Source organism: Neopelma chrysocephalum, unplaced genomic scaffold, assembly GCF_003984885.1.
Source record: "Neopelma chrysocephalum unplaced genomic scaffold, ASM398488v2 Primary Assembly neopelma1_96710, whole genome shotgun sequence".
Lineage (NCBI taxonomy): Eukaryota > Metazoa > Chordata > Aves > Passeriformes > Pipridae > Neopelma > Neopelma chrysocephalum.
In genome coordinates, this window is record NW_020925354.1 from 911,763 (window position 1) to 931,027 (window position 19,265).

At 38.6% G+C, this 19,265-nt stretch overlaps 1 protein-coding gene across 7 annotated transcripts in view; it reads left to right on the plus strand.

The window, feature by feature from the left end:
* The window catches only part of TTC39B (tetratricopeptide repeat domain 39B), a 74,822-nt gene that overhangs the window by 37,055 nt on the left and 18,502 nt on the right, over window positions 1-19,265 (plus strand). For 6 of the 7 annotated variants that reach the window (XM_027709206.1, XM_027709207.1, XM_027709212.1 and 3 more), the window contains 4 exons: window positions 12,391-12,495; window positions 14,901-15,032; window positions 17,095-17,171; window positions 18,312-18,379. In XM_027709206.1, the coding sequence (XP_027565007.1) occupies window positions 12,391-12,495; window positions 14,901-15,032; window positions 17,095-17,171; window positions 18,312-18,379 (382 nt within the window). Of the gene's footprint in view, window positions 1-11,612; window positions 11,632-12,390; window positions 12,496-14,900; window positions 15,033-17,094; window positions 17,172-18,311; window positions 18,380-19,265 lie in introns of those variants that run through there. The other variant, XM_027709211.1, reaches the window with a different exon arrangement.

Sequence of the window (19,265 nt, forward strand, 5' to 3'; positions counted from 1 at the left end):
AAAAATAAGACAGTAAAGTGGCTAGAAACATAGCCTGTGGGTTTTTTTAGAGGAGTGGACTCTTGGCAATGGTGAGTGATGGTCAGCCAGCAAGATGAGCTTAGTCTTGGCACTATTTCCTCTGGCACCTGAGGGTCAGGCAGATGATCAACTTTGCCAAGATTTTCTTCATTTGTGCTTATTCAGTTGCTTTGTAGCATCTGCAGAGTAGTAATAATATGTGAGGATACAGCAATCAGTATTTTCTTGTGGTGTTCAAATATGGCATTGATAATAAATATGTAAATAAACAAAATCCATGTTTTCAATAAGACAGACCACTAGGAAAGTTCCCTTATCTCATCACCACTCAGTCATGGAAATGTTTGGAAGCTAAATAAATCTCTTGTATTTCATTATTAGATTCCCAAGAAGCAGCACTGTGGATGCTAGGCTGGTTTTTGACTAGAATAAAGACAATCCTGTCCATGCACTCAAAGTCTGAGACCACAAATAAGACTTATATGCAGAATGTAAAGAAAAGAAACATTATTGGTGTCCTGACAGGTAGTGATCTTGACATTTAAAGTTTAAGATCAGATAAGACTTCTAAGAACCAATTTTTGTTTGCATATAAGGTTTTCAGTGTGTTTGAGGGTCTTTAATGCATTTCAGTCAAAAGACAGTATTACAAATATTTCTGCTTCTGTGAGCAGTAATAACTCCTAAAAGAAAACAATTGTCACCTCTAGAGAAATCTGTTTTGTTTAGAAGAGCTAAAACTGGAACTTCCATCTCTTTTTTAAAAAAAGGAAGGGAGGGCAAACACTTTTCCTTAAATATTAGTATCTCCCCCCACCCCCAGACTTCTGGTCTGTAAGTAACAGAGCTTTATCTGCCATCTGTCTGCCTTGCCTTGTTGTTATATTACATGTAACATTATACCTGGTAAGGTGTAACAACTGATCAATTAAAATGCTCTCTTAGTGAAATTCCAGTAGTCTTTGAAAAGCTGTCAGTTTGACCTTTTTTGACAATGCTAAGGTGGAGCTAAAACTGTGAAGTCATTCTCAGCTCATTTTTATGCATATAATTTTAATAATGGTTGATTTGCAAGAGGGGCTACTGCCTTATTTTTTTCTCACTCAATTACCTCTTCCCTTCTCACTGCCTCTGTTTTTCTGAGAGCTCCAACTCTATATCTACACCTGTACCTTTTGAAAAATAGTTTTCAATGCTTTCTCTTTATGTATACAAATGTATAGTATCAAATAGCTGTTGTTTCTTCTCTTTGCTCTTCATCAGCTTTTCGGCCACAGCTGTAAGATAAGCAAGAGGAAATAATCTCATTTTAAAAATTCCAAACAACCAAACCAAGCCCAACAATAAACAAAACCCTCAAAACAATGAAACAAAAACCCCAGCACTATTAAAGAAAGGGAAAATGCCCTAGTGGTGAGATGGCTTGATCATTCAAAGGTAGTATAGGCAGATCCCTTGGTATTGTGGCAACAATACAGGGATTCACTGATAGCAGCATTTAGCCAGCTATTTGTAAATCTCTATCTCATAGCCGCGTAGGGTTGAGGAGGAAGGTGCAATCTCTCTGAACTGAATTGTAGCGTGATGCGTTTCCATCCTATGCTGTTTCCAGTCCTATAGGTGACAGGTCTTCAAAAATTCAAGTGAAAGCTAGTACCCAGGAAGGGCTCAGGTACGAACAATGCTGTTTGCCTCTCTCTGCTGTAGAATGTGATCTTAAATACAGTGTGAGAGGAAGTCCTGAGGGAGGAATAAGTGAAAACAACTGTGTTACCATGATGGTTTTGCCAGAATGTAAACTAATGTAATTTAAACTAAATTACCATTGTTAGGGTGTGTTTACCTGTTGCACATTTTCTGTTTGTGTGTGGGGTTTTAAATTATTTTTGTTTGCTTGTTGATTTTTTTTAATCTGCCTGATGTTGAATGCATACTAATATAGTAAGCTTTAAAGTAATTTCTGCCTGTTTGTAAATTTGGTTAGCACAGCACTGGATAGTTTTGCTGCCACTTGGGTTTCTTTAAATGAATGTTTAGGATACAGACTACAGGATGTGTTAGTGAAGTTCTGAAATAGGGAAGACACTGCACCTTCAAAGGAACAAAGTCTGTCTTGCATCAGCGTGAATTTTTTTTTTAATCCTTACCATAAATATTTTACTTACCTAAAATTCATGCTTCTCATAAGAAGAGATGTATACATAATAAATGCAGAATTTGCTGTGGAGGTATGACTAGTGGATTTACTATATGGGTAAAATAAGTTATCATTTGCTATACTGATCAGATGGCTGAAGGTTTTAGATTTTCTATATTGATAATAATAGCCTGGGATAGGAAGTGATTTATATAAATTGGAAATAATTTCAAACACCTAGCCATATGGCTTAAGATTTTTCTGTTGTGTGATTATAAGAGTTGTTGAAGTCTGGGCTTTAGATGAAATGGTAAAAAAGTTTACAACAACTTTTCTGTTTGCCTTAGGAAAAAAATATTGATCATGTGATCTTATATCTTTCCCTGACCATTTTAAGCTAACAAAAAAATGTTAAGAATCCTTTTTGTTCATAAACTGGATGTGATTGGCCATTTAAAAATACTGAGATGCCTTTAATGTCAAGGATTTAATATGCTTTAATGTGTTAGCAGCAAGAAGGGTCCAAATGTGAGAAAGGTTACTGACTTTGATTCTGCATTTCTGAATTGTTCTCCGGGTGGGAAATATGCATAGCATGCATATAGGCAGAAGAATAAAATCCAGCCTCATGGAGGCTTTCCTGATGTGCTTGGCTTTTTCAGAGGCTGTATCCTGTACCTATCCATCAAGATACTGAAAGACATGCCAGCAATAGCATAGCGTGGGGTTGAGGTGTGTATGCAGTTTCTTACATAGATCAGTACTCCCATAGAATGATGTATGTTATGCTTTCATGAAAGTTTCAGACTTTATACAGAAATTGTTCCTGAGGGTCATGTATCTCTGCTTGTAGTTGTTTAAAACCAAACCATACAGGAGTCTCCCAGCTGTGAGGTTTAAGAGTAGTCCCTTGTAATAGGAAGGAAATTCCACACATCTAGAAAGCTATTTTCTTTACTTTTTGAACATTTCCTGTATGTTCATGTCCTGTGTGTGGTTTGTACTGACTTCAGCCATCCTTCACTAAACTATCCAGAGCATTAAACGTAGACCTAACAGAAAATCTCAGTAGGATTTGGCAATAAGCTTATTTTATTTTGACCTTTGCTTCCTGTCATAATGCTCTTGGTGGATATTTGCCATGAGGACTAGTGCAACCTGCTGCTCTGTGGTAGGTAGGTAGTACTCCTATCTCAGCTTCTGTTTGATGATTTGTGTTGCAACTTAGTTTCTGTGCAAATGATTGATAAAAGTGATAGCAGATAACATTGTCCCTTATGAAATGATTCAAATTAAATTTTGGCACAGCACTAAGCAGAAGAGTGAAGTATTACTGTTGGCTCCTATATAAGTGATGGGTGAGAGGGATAAGATACTGTTTCACCCCAGTCCAGAAGTTCCACGCTTTTATTGGTTGTACACTTTCATTTTAGACGTTGAGAGATTTCACCCACGTGAATCCTTGCAAAGTCTTTGATTCTTTGATACCTCGAATTCACATCCAGAGAAAAACGACACATTTTTCTCTAAGAGATTTCTTTTAATTTGGTGAGAAAGTAGGCATTTTGGCAAAAAGGATTTTACAGAAATAACGTGCAACTTCTCAAAAACATTACTACAGATTACTGAGACTAGCAAGCATTGCTGTAGTAAGGGAACCTTTGTTACACCCAGCAAACACAAAGTCCATACAACTTAAGTGAAAAACCCATAACTTAAGTGAAATACAGAAAATAGGTGTTTAAGTTGCCCACAGGAGTAAAGGAAGAGAGATTAAGAGAAGAAAGAATAAAGAGAAAGAGAGGAGAAAGACATATTTACCACTCTGGAGGTCACATGTTGGCAGATCAGGAGGGCAGAGGGCAAGGGCAGATGGAGACCATGTGGGTGTCTGTTTATAGACTTCGACCACTTCCCCTAGGCGGGACCTTTGGCTCACTGCCACTCACTGTCCCCCCCAGCCAAAGTGAGGGGTGCCACCACCAATTGGAGGCTCCAGAGGGCCCAGTGTGGGCAGGCCACCAGGCAGACCTTATTGACAGCCCAGACACACTGTTTTCCCTGCCATGTGCTCTGCATGGTTGCAGCCATGTTGGCTCCAGGCCTAGCCCTCTATTTTTTTATAGATTTTTATAGTTATTTTATAGAGTTAGGCAGAAGGGAGATGTCTTTATCATAGTAAAGGATAACTGTTTCCATTTCACTGAGACTGAAGAGACAGAAATAGTAGTAGACTACTACAGGACTTCCAATGTTTGAATACTTGATGACCGTCAGGGATCAACAGCGAAGAACCTGTTCATTAAAAATTTCCTTGTTCTTAATAATTTTTAAATATTGCAGAATTAAGGAGGATAGTATCCTTGTTCTAGGAATACACTTCTAATTTGAGGCATAGTGTGGTGGGTTGACCTTGGCTGGATGCCAGGTGCCCACCCAGGCGCTCTATCACTCCCCATCTGGACAGGGGAGAGAGTAAGATGGAAAACAATTTGTGGGTTGGGATAAGGCAGTTTATTAAAGCAAAAGCTTGTGGATGCAAAAGCGAAGCAAAAAACCCCAAGTTTATTCTCTACTTCCCATCAGCAGTGATGGCCAGCTGCCTCTGAGAAGCAGGGCTTCAGCACGCATGCACGCATAATGGTTCCTTAGCCATTGGAGGCAATGAATGCCCCTCACTTCCTGTTCCTTTCCTTAGCTTTTATATCTGAATTGACATCATGTGCTGTGGAATATCCCTTAGGTTAGTTTGGGTCAGCTGGCCTGCTTGTGTCCCCTCCCAGGATCTTGCCCTTGATTGGGGAAGGAATATTACACTACTGATGCTGTGCTCAGCAGTAACCAAAATACCGGTGTGTTATCAACACCCTTCAAGCTACCAGTGCAAAGCACAGCACTGTGAGGGCTGCTATGGGGAAATGAACTCCAGCTCAGCCAGACCCAATATTCATAGTTTAAATTTAAAACAGCAAAAAGAAGGATGCCAGTGACAAAGTCCTTTGCTGAAGTAACACAAAGGATATGGATCATTTGAATTTAAAAAATGATTGGTGATGTGATGGTGACAGTTTTTCAAACATTTTGGATCTTTGCTATATATTAAAGCCAGCCAAGAGGACATCAAGCGCATTTTGGCATGTAAAGCCATGCAAGACGTGAACATGAAGATTTAGTGATATCTCTGTAAGCTGTTAACTGTGACCTTTGATACTGCAGTTTTAGTACATCTTTTGATCTTGACTGGGAGAAAGTCCTCCAGGAAGACAGTGGGTTCCAGCCCTCACAGGCTTCTGTTGAAGGCTTGAGTTTATTTTATGCGAAGCATGCAAGGCAGTACATGTCAGCACAGAGCTTCATGCCACAGTATGTCTCACAGTAGTCCCCTGAATAATGGAAAGAGGAGAAGACGGACCCTATCAGCTAAAAAGCTTTAAAATGACTGCTGTTCTTGGACATTCCAAGGGATCAGTACACTTTAAGTAGAGCAGTGTTCAAAAATATCCCGAGCCTTCTAGCCAAGAAAATGGAACTACAGAGTATATTCTAGTGAGGATTGGCTGTTATTTGTCATTAAGAGTTCATGTCATTGCTGTTTAAGACTCATGACAAGATAGTTACTCTTTTTGACAAGGTAAAACATAAAGAGTTCAATACTGAGTTTTCTGATTCATTGCTGCAGAGGGAAAGATCCACTTCAGAAAGTATAGAAACATTCTGAATAGTGACAGTATCAGATTTTGACAGCGTATGAGGACTATTTGACTTAATCTTCTTGCAGAAGACAAGAACCAACTGAGAGCAATCCGTTTTAAAGCTGTTTTGTTATCATTAATTTGGCAGTAAATACTCTAGCAGATGCATGCCTGTATGTTGCTGTCGTGGTTTGAGACCCCCAAAAATCCAATTTCCAAGTCCAAGCCCCCCTCCCACAATTTGCTTCAGTGTGAGAGGGTTTTCCAGACATAACACAAGACTCAATATGGGGGGAAGGGAATTACATTACAATTATTACACAAATAAATACTATAATACATTATATACACAATCCTAACTATCTTTCCTATGGTAAAGCAATGTTTGTATTAGACCAAGTCCCTCCTCTCCCTCCAATAAAAGTTCAGAAGGGAAGAAGGGAAAGATCCTTTCTACTTTCAGGGCAGTGGTGTCTCTCCTCTTCAATGCAGCAGTTGTAGCTGGATTTGTCGTAGCTGGAATCTCTCTCTCTGTCTCTCTCCCTCTCTCCATTACACACAAGGGGGTCTTCTCTCACCCCTCTTGCCCCTTCGGCTCCAACCGAAGGTCTCTCTCCCATGGGCTTGCAAAAGCAGGGACAAAACTCGCCTTACCATGGTCATATCATGGGGTGTAGGACATCCCATGGAAGTCCCTTCCTTGAGGGGTCGAGTTCCCTCAAGTCAGAACGTTTAGGGCAGCTGTCAGTTCAGTTTTTGCCCCAAGCGTCCTACCAGAGCTCCTTTGCTCTGTCTCAAACTGCCAGCGTGGCAGCAGCAGGGGGGCAAGGCCACCTTCTCTGCATTCCATCCTGGTCCAGCTCTCAGGACATCTCTGAACTCTCAGCTCCTCTCTCTCTCTCTAGCTGCTACTGCATTTCGGGCCTCCCTAAGAGTTTGGAAGTCCACCCCTCCTCTCTAGGAGGTCTCAGGGTTTTGGAAAAGTAATTCAGTCTTACCCCCAAAACAGTCTCTGCTGAGTTTTCTCTGCTTTGTTGCCAGCTCTCCCTCCTGCAGGAACATCTCTGCGTCTCTCTCAGCTGGCTATGTACCATCTCACTGCTTGCTATCTCTTTTGGCTCTCAACCACAGTTCTCTGTTCAGTGCTGCTCCGCCGCTGCTTTCAGTCTTCTGCTGCTACTCATAGTGGAGAAGCTCCCCCAGCCTTTGACGACGGCACCCGGTCCAGTTTTAACACTGTTCTGGGCTTCCGCAGCCCCCAGCCAGGCTCCCTGGCCCCTCTCTCCTCGTGGCTCAGACCATGGCTGCCTCTCTCCAGCTATGTCATCATCCTTCTTTTCCGGTCTGGTGTGATATGTTTTAATTTTACAGGGGCGCTGATTGGGTCAACACCAAGAAACACCACCCCCCTGGAGTTAACCACTTTCCAATTCCAGGGGAAAACCCTTTTTTAACCCAGGACAATTGTTCAAGTAGAGTGCTACAGATGGTAGTTTCTTTCTGCCCTACCTGTTGATACTGTAGTTCACACACAGGATGGTTTTTATTTGAGTTTGTGGAAACAAATGCCTCTACAAGATTTTTCTGATGAAGCCTCTGTAAATGTTAAGGGTCATTTGTTTGCTGAAGTATTTATGCCTTGGGAAAGTGTTGTCTTAATTGTAATGCATCTGGTTTCCTTGATACTTATAATCAAAATAGCATCCTCTCTGTATCCCTGAATTTTTAGAAGACCTTATTTTCACTCCTTTTTCTTTGTATCATATTTCCATCTTAATATGATTATCATAAAATTGAATTATTATTGTTAGTTTCACATTTTTGTGGTCTTTATTCTTTGAAGGTTTGCTTTGCTCCCACTAATAACTACAAGTATTTTCAATATCAGTAGCCCAGTGAGACTTCAGTTAATAAGAACAGTAGCTGAACAAAACCAATTTGCTGGCAATTAAATTTTGTTCATGAGATAAGGCTGATTATTTTGCCTGTGTTGTACAGAGCTGACAGAAGGTTTTAGAAGTTTAAAAACTAAATTCTGCAATCCCTATTTATGCAGAATGTTGCTGGAACGTTAAGTGCAGCTGATGTTAATAAAGTGATATGGAACTCAGTACGTGATTTAAAATGTGAAAGTGTTGTTGGATTAAAGGTAATTTTTTCTGCAATTCTCCCATTTCTAGCTCCTGAATCCCCTTTCTTAAGAGAAAAGTTGGTGAATCATTGCACCTGAAATGATTGTTAAAAGCTGACTAAGTCTTCTGTAGATACAAAAACAGTGGCATGCATCAAGTTAATGTGTAACTTTAGCTATATAATGGCATTTCAGGAATGCTTTTACACTGAGGCCTGGTGTGGAGAGATAGGTGATATTGTATAACTCATTACGTGTTTGAATAACTTTTAAATACTAATGCAGTGACTTTTCACTTGGTTTAGGCTAATAGTTATGCTCCCTTTTTAATTAATCGGGGGGGAGAGGGCGAGGAAAGTGACTTAAGCTATAATCTACATTAACATTTTAAATTGTGAGTGGTTTTGCTCTTTGTGCATCTCGAGGATTGTCATCTTAATAGTGAGTATTCCAATACGTCTCAGGGTTTTCAAGTCAGCATTCTTATGCTGTGTTTCTATTACAGCTCCAAGTAGTTGATTAGAAGAACCTACTAAAGTTGTGAAGAACTTGCATATGGACAATATATCTCCACTGTATTGGAACAGTTTCATGAGCACCAAGCTCAAGATAGACAAACTATTGCTGAAATTCAGAACATTAACTCTTTTTTTCATAAAACGTATTTGAAATAGAAGTGAGAAGATAAAAAAAGCTGTGTGTTGGGAAAAAGTATCCTTAGGACCTTGATGGTAACACAGTGTTGTTTCATTCTCCTTGTAATGTGACATTATTCTCTTTGCATAACACTCAATATAGCACATTTTCCATTCTTTTTTTTTCTCCCTAGAAGTTAGCAGTATTTTGCTGCTTTTGGCTGGGGTAGAGTTAATTTTCTTCACAGTAGCTAGTGTGGGGCTGTGCTTTGGAGTGAGTTGTGCTGAACACAGGGTTGATAATATAGAGATGCTTTTGTTATTGCTGAGCAGAGCTTACAGAGAGCCAAGACCTTTTCTTTTTGTACTGCCACACTGGCCAGGGGGCCAGGAGGGTATGGGAGGTTGGGAGGAGACACAGCTGGGACAGGTGACTCAAATTGACCAAAGGGATATTCTGTACCATATGACATGCAGTACATAAAATGGGGAGAAGAAGAAGGAAGAGGGAGCACATTTGGAGTGATGGTGTTTGTTTTCCCAAATGATCATTACATATGATGGGGCCCTGCTCTCCTGGGGATGGCTGAACACCTGCCTCCCCATGGGAAGCAGTGAATGAATTCCTTGTTTTGCTTTCCCTGTGCGCATGGCTTTTGCTTTCCCTGTCTTTATTTCAACCCAAGAGTTTTCCAGCTTTTACTCTTCCAATTCTCTCCCTGATCCTGCTGGTGGGCGAGTGAGTGAGCGGCTGCGTGGGACTTGGTTGATGACTGGGGTTAAACTGTGCTAGTAGCTGTAAAATGTGTAGTAATGTCACTGAAGTAGTGTTAATTTAATGTGGGGTAAATAAAAGAATATGCTTATCTGATGTGATAAAATGTGTAAAGTTTCTGTCAGTTCTAGGAAAACTGTATGTGGACGTAGGGGAAAAAATAAGATTGCCTATATAATACTGAGTTAGAAGGAAAACAACATGAGTCAGAAAGAGTGAGTCAGCATTGCTTGCTGAACTGTTCATCAGTCTGGTAACTTACTGTAGAAATTGGTTTATGATGTTTTGGGAGTTGAGGAGAAAATGTGCTTTTTCTGAGCCTCTGTGTAGAAATGCCAGTGAAGATAGCCAAGTTCCTTCTGAGTCAGTGTGCTCCTTTCTTCTGACTGTTGTGGTATCAAATTATGAATCTGAGTTGGAGTGAATCCTTTTGGTTATCTTCCTCTGCTGCAGGATGTAGGAAAACAGTAGAAAATACACATGAAGATTAATGAAACACAATGCGACACTCTGATAGAGAGTATGATCCACTTACCAGAAATAACAGTTTGAGAAAGCTAACTTCCCAAGTTTTATATCTGAAGTGTCAGAATAACTTCATAAGCTTGCTTGATGTATGGAACAGGACATATATTAACATAAGGAATGCTGTTTGCATTGTCTGCAGGCTTTGGTCACACATAAAGTCAGCCTCAGGGGAACTAGTCTGTAATACAGGAAAGAAAACATGACAGCCAAGTGCTGAAGAGATCAGCTGCTTACCCATTTAAGTAGGAAAACGTAGTTTTGACATGGTGCCAGGTTGTTTAAAGAGCCTTGTTTATGGAATCATTTTACAAATATTGATATGTGATGGTGTTGATGGTAGAGCTGGGAGTGTGATGGCATTTGGGAGCCTGATGGCAAACACTCCTCACTTAGACCTAAAAAGCCAGCATCTTCATGGCTGTGTAATACAAAATAAAGATTAGATTTTCCTTCCAGAGGAATTTCCTGCAGTTTCTGATTGCAGGATAGGAAATGTGCAGATTTACAGCATACAAGTACAGGAAATGTTTTTCTGGGCCTACAATGAGGCCCAGTCAAGCAGTTAGAAACAAGACATTGCCCTTACACCTTGATCCTTGCATTCAGAAAATGCTGCAGTGGTGGGATTCTGTAAAACTAATATATTTATCTGCTGTTACTTCTCACATGAAGTAGTAGGAAACTTTCTTACTCTTTCTAGGCCTAACACAAATACCTTGTAACTAAATGTATAAAGCAGTCATCAACTATTAATTTAACTGTGGTTATGAATGATCTACCTTCCCCTAGAGTGTTTTATGAACTGTGTGGTTATACATGTCTCCCTTGCCATTTGCTTCCCTCCCTTACTTCAGATGACTATTCTTAATTCTCCATACTCTGTATAGCAGATCATTGCCTTGCGTTGAGTTTTTCTGTTCCCATAGCTGACAAGAATTCTTGGCCCACAACAAAACTAATAAACATGCTGTAAGGGGGGGAGGACCAGAAGGTCCATCTGTCCTCTGTAATTTTGAAGATTCCACATACTTTAATATGGTCTCTGGCATTTGTATGGGAAGACACTTGAAACAGGGCACTGCCTTGATGCTAGTAACAAAATAGTTGTAGTGTGCAAGTATGAAAGAGTAAAAATTCATTCTTGCTGTCTAGTAGATATCACCCTCCCCCCTTGCCCTTTTTTTTTTCCCCTTCTTGAGAAATGGAAGGCAGCTAACACATTCTTCCTGTTAGAAAAGGCAGAGCAAATGGAACGTGTAATTTAACCAGGCACAGACTAAGTAGAACAGTTTTCTAAAACACAAATCTGAAAAAAGATTACAGAAGCATGGGGATACACAGTGGTAGTGATGATGTGTTATTGACAGAATAAGTCAGGTCCTTCCTTACTTGTGTACTAGGAAAAACCCCCAGACTTTAAATCTAGCTAAAATTAGTTATTTGAAAATTATTTGTTAGCAGATGATACTCATAGAATTAGCTAATAAAAATGAGTGTTTTCTAAAACTTTTAGTCGTTATAAATATTTTTCTTGAATTTCTTAGCACTGTTCTTTGGAGAGTAAAAAAACCCGCCTGTCCAGTCATATTGTCACGTGCACATTTTTCTTTGTTTGTTTTGTGTGTGTGTGTGTGTTACTGTTAGATTAAGAGCAGCTGCACTCCTCTGTTGTGTCTCTTCTTAAATTCCTCCTTCCGAGTTCTTCTCTTCTGGTCAGTTCTTAAATATTTATCTCATTGACAGGATCTGTTGCTTACCACTGCTTAACCTTACTTGGATAAAGCCCATTATCAAGTTTAAACCTGTTTTAAAGCTGTAGAGAGATTATCTTTTCCAGCTCCAGCTGTGCATATTGATGGCTGTGTAGCTTCTAGCTGTTAGTCACTACTATGATTGTCCAGTTTGTCCCTAGGTCTGCCCATGGAGCAATTTGTGAATGCTCCTGAGTCTTTCAGACAAAACTGGCCAAAGAAGCAGTTTTGTTAGATGACTACCACTTAAGCAAGTACAAGTGATTTTACTTGTAGTGAATTAGGAAGAACAAAGGCTTTTGGCATAGCTACAGAATTCTGAAAGGACTGTTTTTAGCATAGCTGTTTGCAGAGGGAGCATCTGTTTAATACTTTTTTGGATTAAAATATTTTGTCACCTCTTTGAGATGCAGATATGAATACAGAGTCTAAACAGTGTTTGTATTGATGGGGAGAATTGAGAGCTTGAACACAGTGTTAAGTTTTGAGAATTGGTCTAGTAAGAAAAGGAGAGCTAAGCCATAAACATCACTTAAATAAGTAAAGGGGGCACACCTGTGTAGCATGCATAAACTGTTAAGCATATAAACTGTTTTTGAAAAGGTAGATTCTGAAAACAATAAAATTGCTATAAAAGACCTTCAGTGTTATATAAGGAAAAGCCATGTTTTCATTTTGTGTTTATATTTACAGTTTGAGTAAACTAAGAATCTTTTTTAGGGCATCCAAGATGGATCTCAAATGTGCTCTGGAAGAATGTTCAATGGCACTGAACTTATTTCTAAACAATAAGTTCTCCGAAGCACTGGAACTACTTCGTCCATGGTGAGGTCCTGTTTTTTGCTGAAGTTACTATAAACAGATAGTGTAAAGTATGCTATCTAGTACCTGAAGATTATTTAAGGCCTCTGAAGATAGTAGTTTTCATTTATTCCCTTTTGTCCAAAAGCATTTATCCGTATACTGGGGTTTTAGCAGTGTGCTTGTCTCCCTAAGGCCATCTCAAAACCTGTTGATGAACCACTGAATTGTTCTGTTAATCATTCGAACTGTCTTTCCTCGTGCAGAGGGGAAAAGCAGGGAAGCAAGACCTTATCTAATGTATCTTTGATTAGAGAATTTGTACAGTGGAACTGCTTTTGACAAGAGGGAAAATCTGGAACAAAACTCCAGAATACTCTTTTTGTTGTTTTTTATATTACATTTGAGTCACACATTTAAAGCCCATCTTTTGATCTTCTGACTAATTCTGCTTGTTTCCCTGTTGCCTTTCTTCCACTGAGAAGAAAAGAGTGGCAGTGCTGATGTAAGGAATTAAAGAATATGGAGAGGTTCATAGGGCAAATCTAGCTTATCTGTGACTTTGGGGGAGGCAGTCTTGGGTGGCTGATCTTCAGGACTGGGATCTAAATCCCATTCACTGTTCTTCTCTTACCTGTGTCTCAAAGATGCGTATGATATTGAGGGATGTTTTGGCAAGAGGGATCTGTAGCCTGTATTAGTAGAGCAAGGTAAGGTTCTTGCTCTGCAGTTTAGTGCTAGTAAGGATGGATTAAGAGTGATAGGTTGGTGTTATATGGACGAGTTCAAGAACACCGTTAAATGAAACTTCAGTAGGATGACACAGCTATCAAGTGTTTGCTTTTAGTAGTATGGAGAGCTCTCATACTTTAGTAGTATGGAGGGCTTTTAAAATTAGCTACACTTACTCTCCAACTCTCTTCTCTGAGCATTGTATAGTGTTATTTGAAACAGAGAAATGCCTTGAGAAGGCCCACCTGCACTTGTGTATATGCTAAAACTATTTTTGGGTAATATTGCAAAATAATAAGTTCTACCTGCAAGGATTGTGCATGAGTGTATTGCTAAATACACGCACACACATATTGCCCAAATGTTTTCTGTGCATTTGATATATATTTCATTTTGCATTGTAAAACCAAAAAAACCCCTTATTTTGTCATGGTGTTTTTGTGTACAGCAAATTTTTTGTTTGTAGTTGATGTTTGCTAATAAATTTTGAGCTTATTATATAGCACATTGCAAATGTTGACCTATTGCAAAAAACCAAAAAGTTGCCTATTAAAAACAAAAGTCTGATTGTTTTATTGAAAAATAGCCTTTTATTGAAAGTTAAACTTAAGTCCTTAAATAATGTAAAAATTTTAGGATAAGTGTTGATAGGTTTGAGAAATAAAGACAGCCCAAAGGTCATCTTTCTTGACTCTGCTTAGGATTTCTGTCTTCAAAACTATGTTTGGTCGTTGGCTCCTTGATTTAGAAGGAAGAAAAAATGTTAGGGAAACTAGAGATCATCCAACAAAGAACTAGAAGCCTATCTAGAAGACTGGAACGAATGATTTATTCAGAAGGGTTTGTTTTAGTTTGACAGAAATGAGACTTGGGCATTAATCCAGTAGTGGTCTGAATCTGTTGAAGGGAAGTTGCAAAGACAGAGGCACCATTCCCCATAGTATCAGATAGTAAAAAAAGAGTCAGTCACCACAAGTTGAGACTGAGAAGGTTCAAACTGGACACTGGCTAGTACAGTACCGGAGAGGCTGCTGAAGCAGTATGCAGTCTTCATTTACTTGAGCTTCTGGAAACTTGGTTAGGTGAAACCTGAGTTTGCCTGACATGATGTTAGCAATAGTGCTGTTTGTTGCAGTTAGTATGTTTTGAGTATGTGACCTCTGTAGACACTTTCCAACAATTTTTTTTTTGTAATGGTATAATTATGTTGTGAAAGCCAGACTAGTTCAGTGTAGTCTTTTATGTAGAACTGAGCATTTGTGTACTGACATTTCTATGACACAAATACAGATTTTGTCTTTGGATCACATAGTAATGTTAGAAGGAGGTCCTTACTTAGGAGGAGGTCCTTACTTAGGTCCTTACCTTAGAGGAAGGTCAAGTGAAAGCATACAAACAAGTATTTATGTCAAGACTTAGTTAACTAAATTAAAAAGATATACCAGCAGACTATAAATGGTATTTAATTAAGTGCAAATGTTTGTGTAACTCAAGTAGAACATTTTCTGGAACTTGCTGTGATGGCAGACTTGTACCACCCAATAGAAAATGATACTTGCTAGTTTATGTTCTCATGTCTATTAATTACCTGCTTCATTCTTCTGTCTTTTCACAAATTAATGCAAGTGTCTCTGCATTTAGTTTTGTATTGTAATGTGAAGTGTTGCTTAAATGCACAAGATTTATGTTTTCCCTAGGTCCAAAGATAGCATGTACCATGCACTTGGATACAGCACTATTTTAGTTATGCAAGCTGCTATGACCTTTGAACAGCAGGATATACAAATGGGAATTTCTACAATGAAGGAGGCTTTGCAAACCTGCCAAAGGTATGCCCAAGCACTGAACGTTTATGAGATACTTAATCCACTAAGTGTTCTTTGTAAGGTGCCCCAGCTCTCTCTATGCTTTTAAAACTGATTCCTATCAGTATGATAGTGGCCTAAATTTGTAAAGGTGGAGTAAGTCCTACTACACAATTATTACTGGTGAGGATATTTTTCCACAGAGTATCGTGGAAACAACAGGCTTGTTGTGGCTGGGTATTAATAGCTGCTAAAGTTAAATGGTTGGTTGACTTTGTAGACCTACACGTAAGCAGACATTACATGATTGAACTGTCTGAGCTATTGCCAACTGTGACTTTTTGTTTTCCAACAGTTTAATGCCGGGGTTTTGAAGTTGTTAACTCACTTGTCTACCATTGGTTTCTGTGTTGCCATAGTTATTATATTGTCTCCTTGCATTGGCTAGCCAAATGGCCAATCCCCTCCTTTGCCCAGCAGCCCTTATAAGCTGCGGGAAATTTGAATAAAGCTCTCTTCGCTACTGGATTCCTTGCGTGCTACGTGGTCTCTGTCTCCTGGCTTAAGTACCTCCGCTGCCTGTCCCTGCCACGAGGGACGGGCGGCGGGGGGGTGATCCCAGCCCTGAAAACCTTCACAGAGCGGCCGGCAGTGACCCCCCAGTTTAAAAGCTCTGTATTTTGAATTTTCGCTTCCAACATGAAAACAGTCTTTTGAAAAAGTTGTTTTCAAAGGTGGAACCAGTAATATCTAATGCAATTAAGCTTGTACTAAGGTTTTTTCCAAAAAACAAATTTTTTTATTATTGATACAAATGTGTTTAGCTTACCTTAAAATGAAAGAGCCGTTATTTCCATCAGAAATGATCTGAACATTTTGCTTTTGGTATTTCTTTGAACAACAATGAAATAGAACAGAAAATAAAAGTTATTAGTTACCTTTATTTTTTTACTTAAAAAAAACCAACAAAATGCCTTGTAAAAGCTGAAGTGTTTAACAAGGGTCTGACAAAAATAGAAATGAATTCTACTGTACTGGTTCTTCATCATATTGGTTAGGCCATCATTTGTCAAAAATTGTCTTCAAGGAGATGACTGCCACATGTCAGTCTGAAGAAAATAAAAGATCAGCAGTTTCTGCATCTTTTTCAGATGTGCTATCAATTTGCAGTTTCATCTGAATTGTGTTCTTTAGTATGTCTGAAGATTAGATGCTCCTGTAGTTTAGACAGCTTCCTGCAGAATTTCATCTCTGCAGGATATGAACTCTAGTGCATAAGTACTCTGGTCTAGTCTGTCGCGAAACTCATAAAAATGCAAGACAAAGGCGATCAAACATTCAAATGTGAAGAATTGCCAGAACTACATGTTCCCTGACTCTTTTATTGTATTTATTATGGTAACCTGTAGTGTCATAATCTTGTTGTCAGGATCCTGCGCTTGTCAATGTGCAGAATAGTGTAAACAAATGATAAGCTAATGCTTAGTGTTTATAATCAGTGACTCTCTGGCTTACAAAATGCACTCCTTTTCTGAATGTAGAATTTTTTCTTTAGCTTCTTCATAAAGCTGAGTTGTCTGTAAATAGTTAACAAACTAATTTTTGGAATTATAATGTACAGTTGAGATCATTTGGAAGTAAATTATGTGATTGTTTTGGTATTTTATCTGGCATAAACTACCATTAAATACTGTAGCATTTATGTTGAAAAAAGAGCACCATTTGATTTTTTTTTTATTCCAATTTTGTGTCCAAGTTTAAGAAACAGAAAAAAGCAATTTGTGAAACTTAGAAGTCCTGTTCAGGTGTCTTGCTCAGCATCAGAGACACTTCTGCAGCTGGTGCGTGGAAGTGGGGTTGAAGCTACTATACACTTAAAGTAGATTAATTGATGTTGTGAGCATGTATTTAAGGTTGGATAGGCTTATGAGCCTAGAAGCATAAAAGTGTTTAGACTTCTCAAAGAATTGAAACTGTTGGTAATCTCTATTAATTTTAGTTGGAAACGGTTAAGAATTCCAATAATTAAGTTCAGTTTTGTGTTGAAATATGTGGATTTCTTTTCTTCCATGCACAACTGATTTAGATTCAGGAAAAGAAGCACAGTGGTGGAATCTTTGTCCAATCTAGTTTCAAAACAGTCAGTGGATCAGTTGAGTGAAGGTAAGTGGTTTATAATACAGTTAAAATTAAAAAGGGAAAAAGCTCAAAACTACCTTACCAATGTGTATGAATATGCGTGACTCTGTAACTTGACTAGTGTCTTACAGTAACAAATAAACGTACAAACCACCTACGTGGTCACCTTCTTAAACTTGAACGTAAAGCTTCCCAAAATGGGGAATTCAGCCTAACTTTTTTTTTTGGCTCTGAGCATGCATGAATTAAGGAAGGAATGCCTTTCACAACACATTATAGGACTGAAGAAAGATCTCCTTTTTTTTTGACGTAAGACAGCTCCCAAAACTTTAAGAATCATTGATGCAGTGGAATACGTCCTTATCATTAGTTGCACTGGAATCTGAATATATTAACAAGTTTTGTGCTTGTCTGTTTTGCCTTAAGGTGTTTTGGGAAATGGTATCAGTACATTGTTCATGGCTCTGAAAATGCTGATCTCCTATTTCTGATTCAGGCAGAATCAAGTATGCATTTTTTTCTAACCTGGCACAAGAATCCTCTTTAATACTTGGACACATCAAACTCACCACGTATGCACTGTACATACAGCAGCCTTGTGCATGTGGCTGGTCTTGCAGCATGGGTGCAGAGTAACTCGTGTCATGTGTGTTAAATCAAGTGTACTTTAGTCCTGCATGAAGACAGAAAGTTTGCCTGGGGCTTTCAGTTTGTTGAGCATGACTTGGTGAAAACCTGTTCATAATGTCTTACTAGATGTAGGAAAAGTCTGAACCTCAGTGAGGGTTACCATTATCCTGAAAAAGTTTCTTCTAAGACGTGGAAGGAGGGTTGGAAGACTTAGTTGCTGTAGGCTGTTAAGCTTAGGATCAATGAAAAGTACAGGAGACGATCCACCAGAATGACAAGTAGCTTTTACCACAGACCAAAGTCAGCTCTGTCAAGTTCAAAGTTTTTGTCTGAGAAGAAGAGAAATAGAAGACTTCTGTTGGGGTTTGTGTATTACAGCTACTATTCAGCAGTTATCGAAATGGCAACATCAGAATCTTGCCTTTTTTTTTTTTTTTCCTTGTCTTGGCAGCATTTTATTTGTTCCATTGACCCCAAGAAGAAAATGCTGACAGTAACTTTGCTGATACTAAATAACTTTTCTTTCTTATATAGAGGAAATGCATGCTGAAATCTGCTATGCTGAATGCTTATTACAGAAAGCAGCTCTCACCTTCGTACAGGTAAAGTCAATTTTTGATTTTGTGTCTCTGTATAGCAGTGTACTGGAGAGAGATTAGTATTTGTATAACATCATTCCAACACTAGATATGGTATTTAAAAACCAAACTTTTTGCTAGTCAATGTTATTTCATGGCAGTGATTCAAAGTATGGTAAATACTGTGCTACTCATCAAAGCCCTCTCTTTGTTTATACGAATAACCAAAGGTGTTATTAATATCCAGGTACCAAGGTATCACCAAGGGATATTGTAGTGTTTATACAGGTGTTATGTTTAAATGACTTGCATCACACTGTACAGTGTCCAGTGCTTCTGTAAAAATATGTTCAAGTATGAGGAAGTATCTTGTTTGAAAGCGCAAGCCTTTTTTTTGCAAATAGAATGTTTCACAACTAACAGAACTTTAGCTGATGCACACTTGTCATTTCCAATTCAGTCTTGCTCTCTATGCACTTTTGACATGGTGTCAGGAATAATATGGTAATGAATGATTATAAAATAAGCATACCCCTTAGCATTGCTCAACTAACAGTTCAGTCCACAGAAAGATCTGGTCTTTAATACAGTGCTGGTGCTACTGGTTTAGATTGTGGTTAAGGGACTTCATGCTACAGTGTTTTCAGATTTGATTTGAAATTTGATTGCTGAAAACAGGAGTTGTTAATCATAGTTTTTTAATGTATGTAAATGTTTTACAAATTTATTGAATATATTTTAGATAATCTGATATAAATTATGAGAAAGGAGCAAGGCACTAAGATCAGATAAGTTCATTTGGCAGATATTTATAAACCACTTAATACAGTACTTTGGCCAGAAGTGTCAGGAAATAGTATTAATGGAATGCTTATAACTGGCTTTCTTCTGGCTTCCTGGCTTTCTCCTT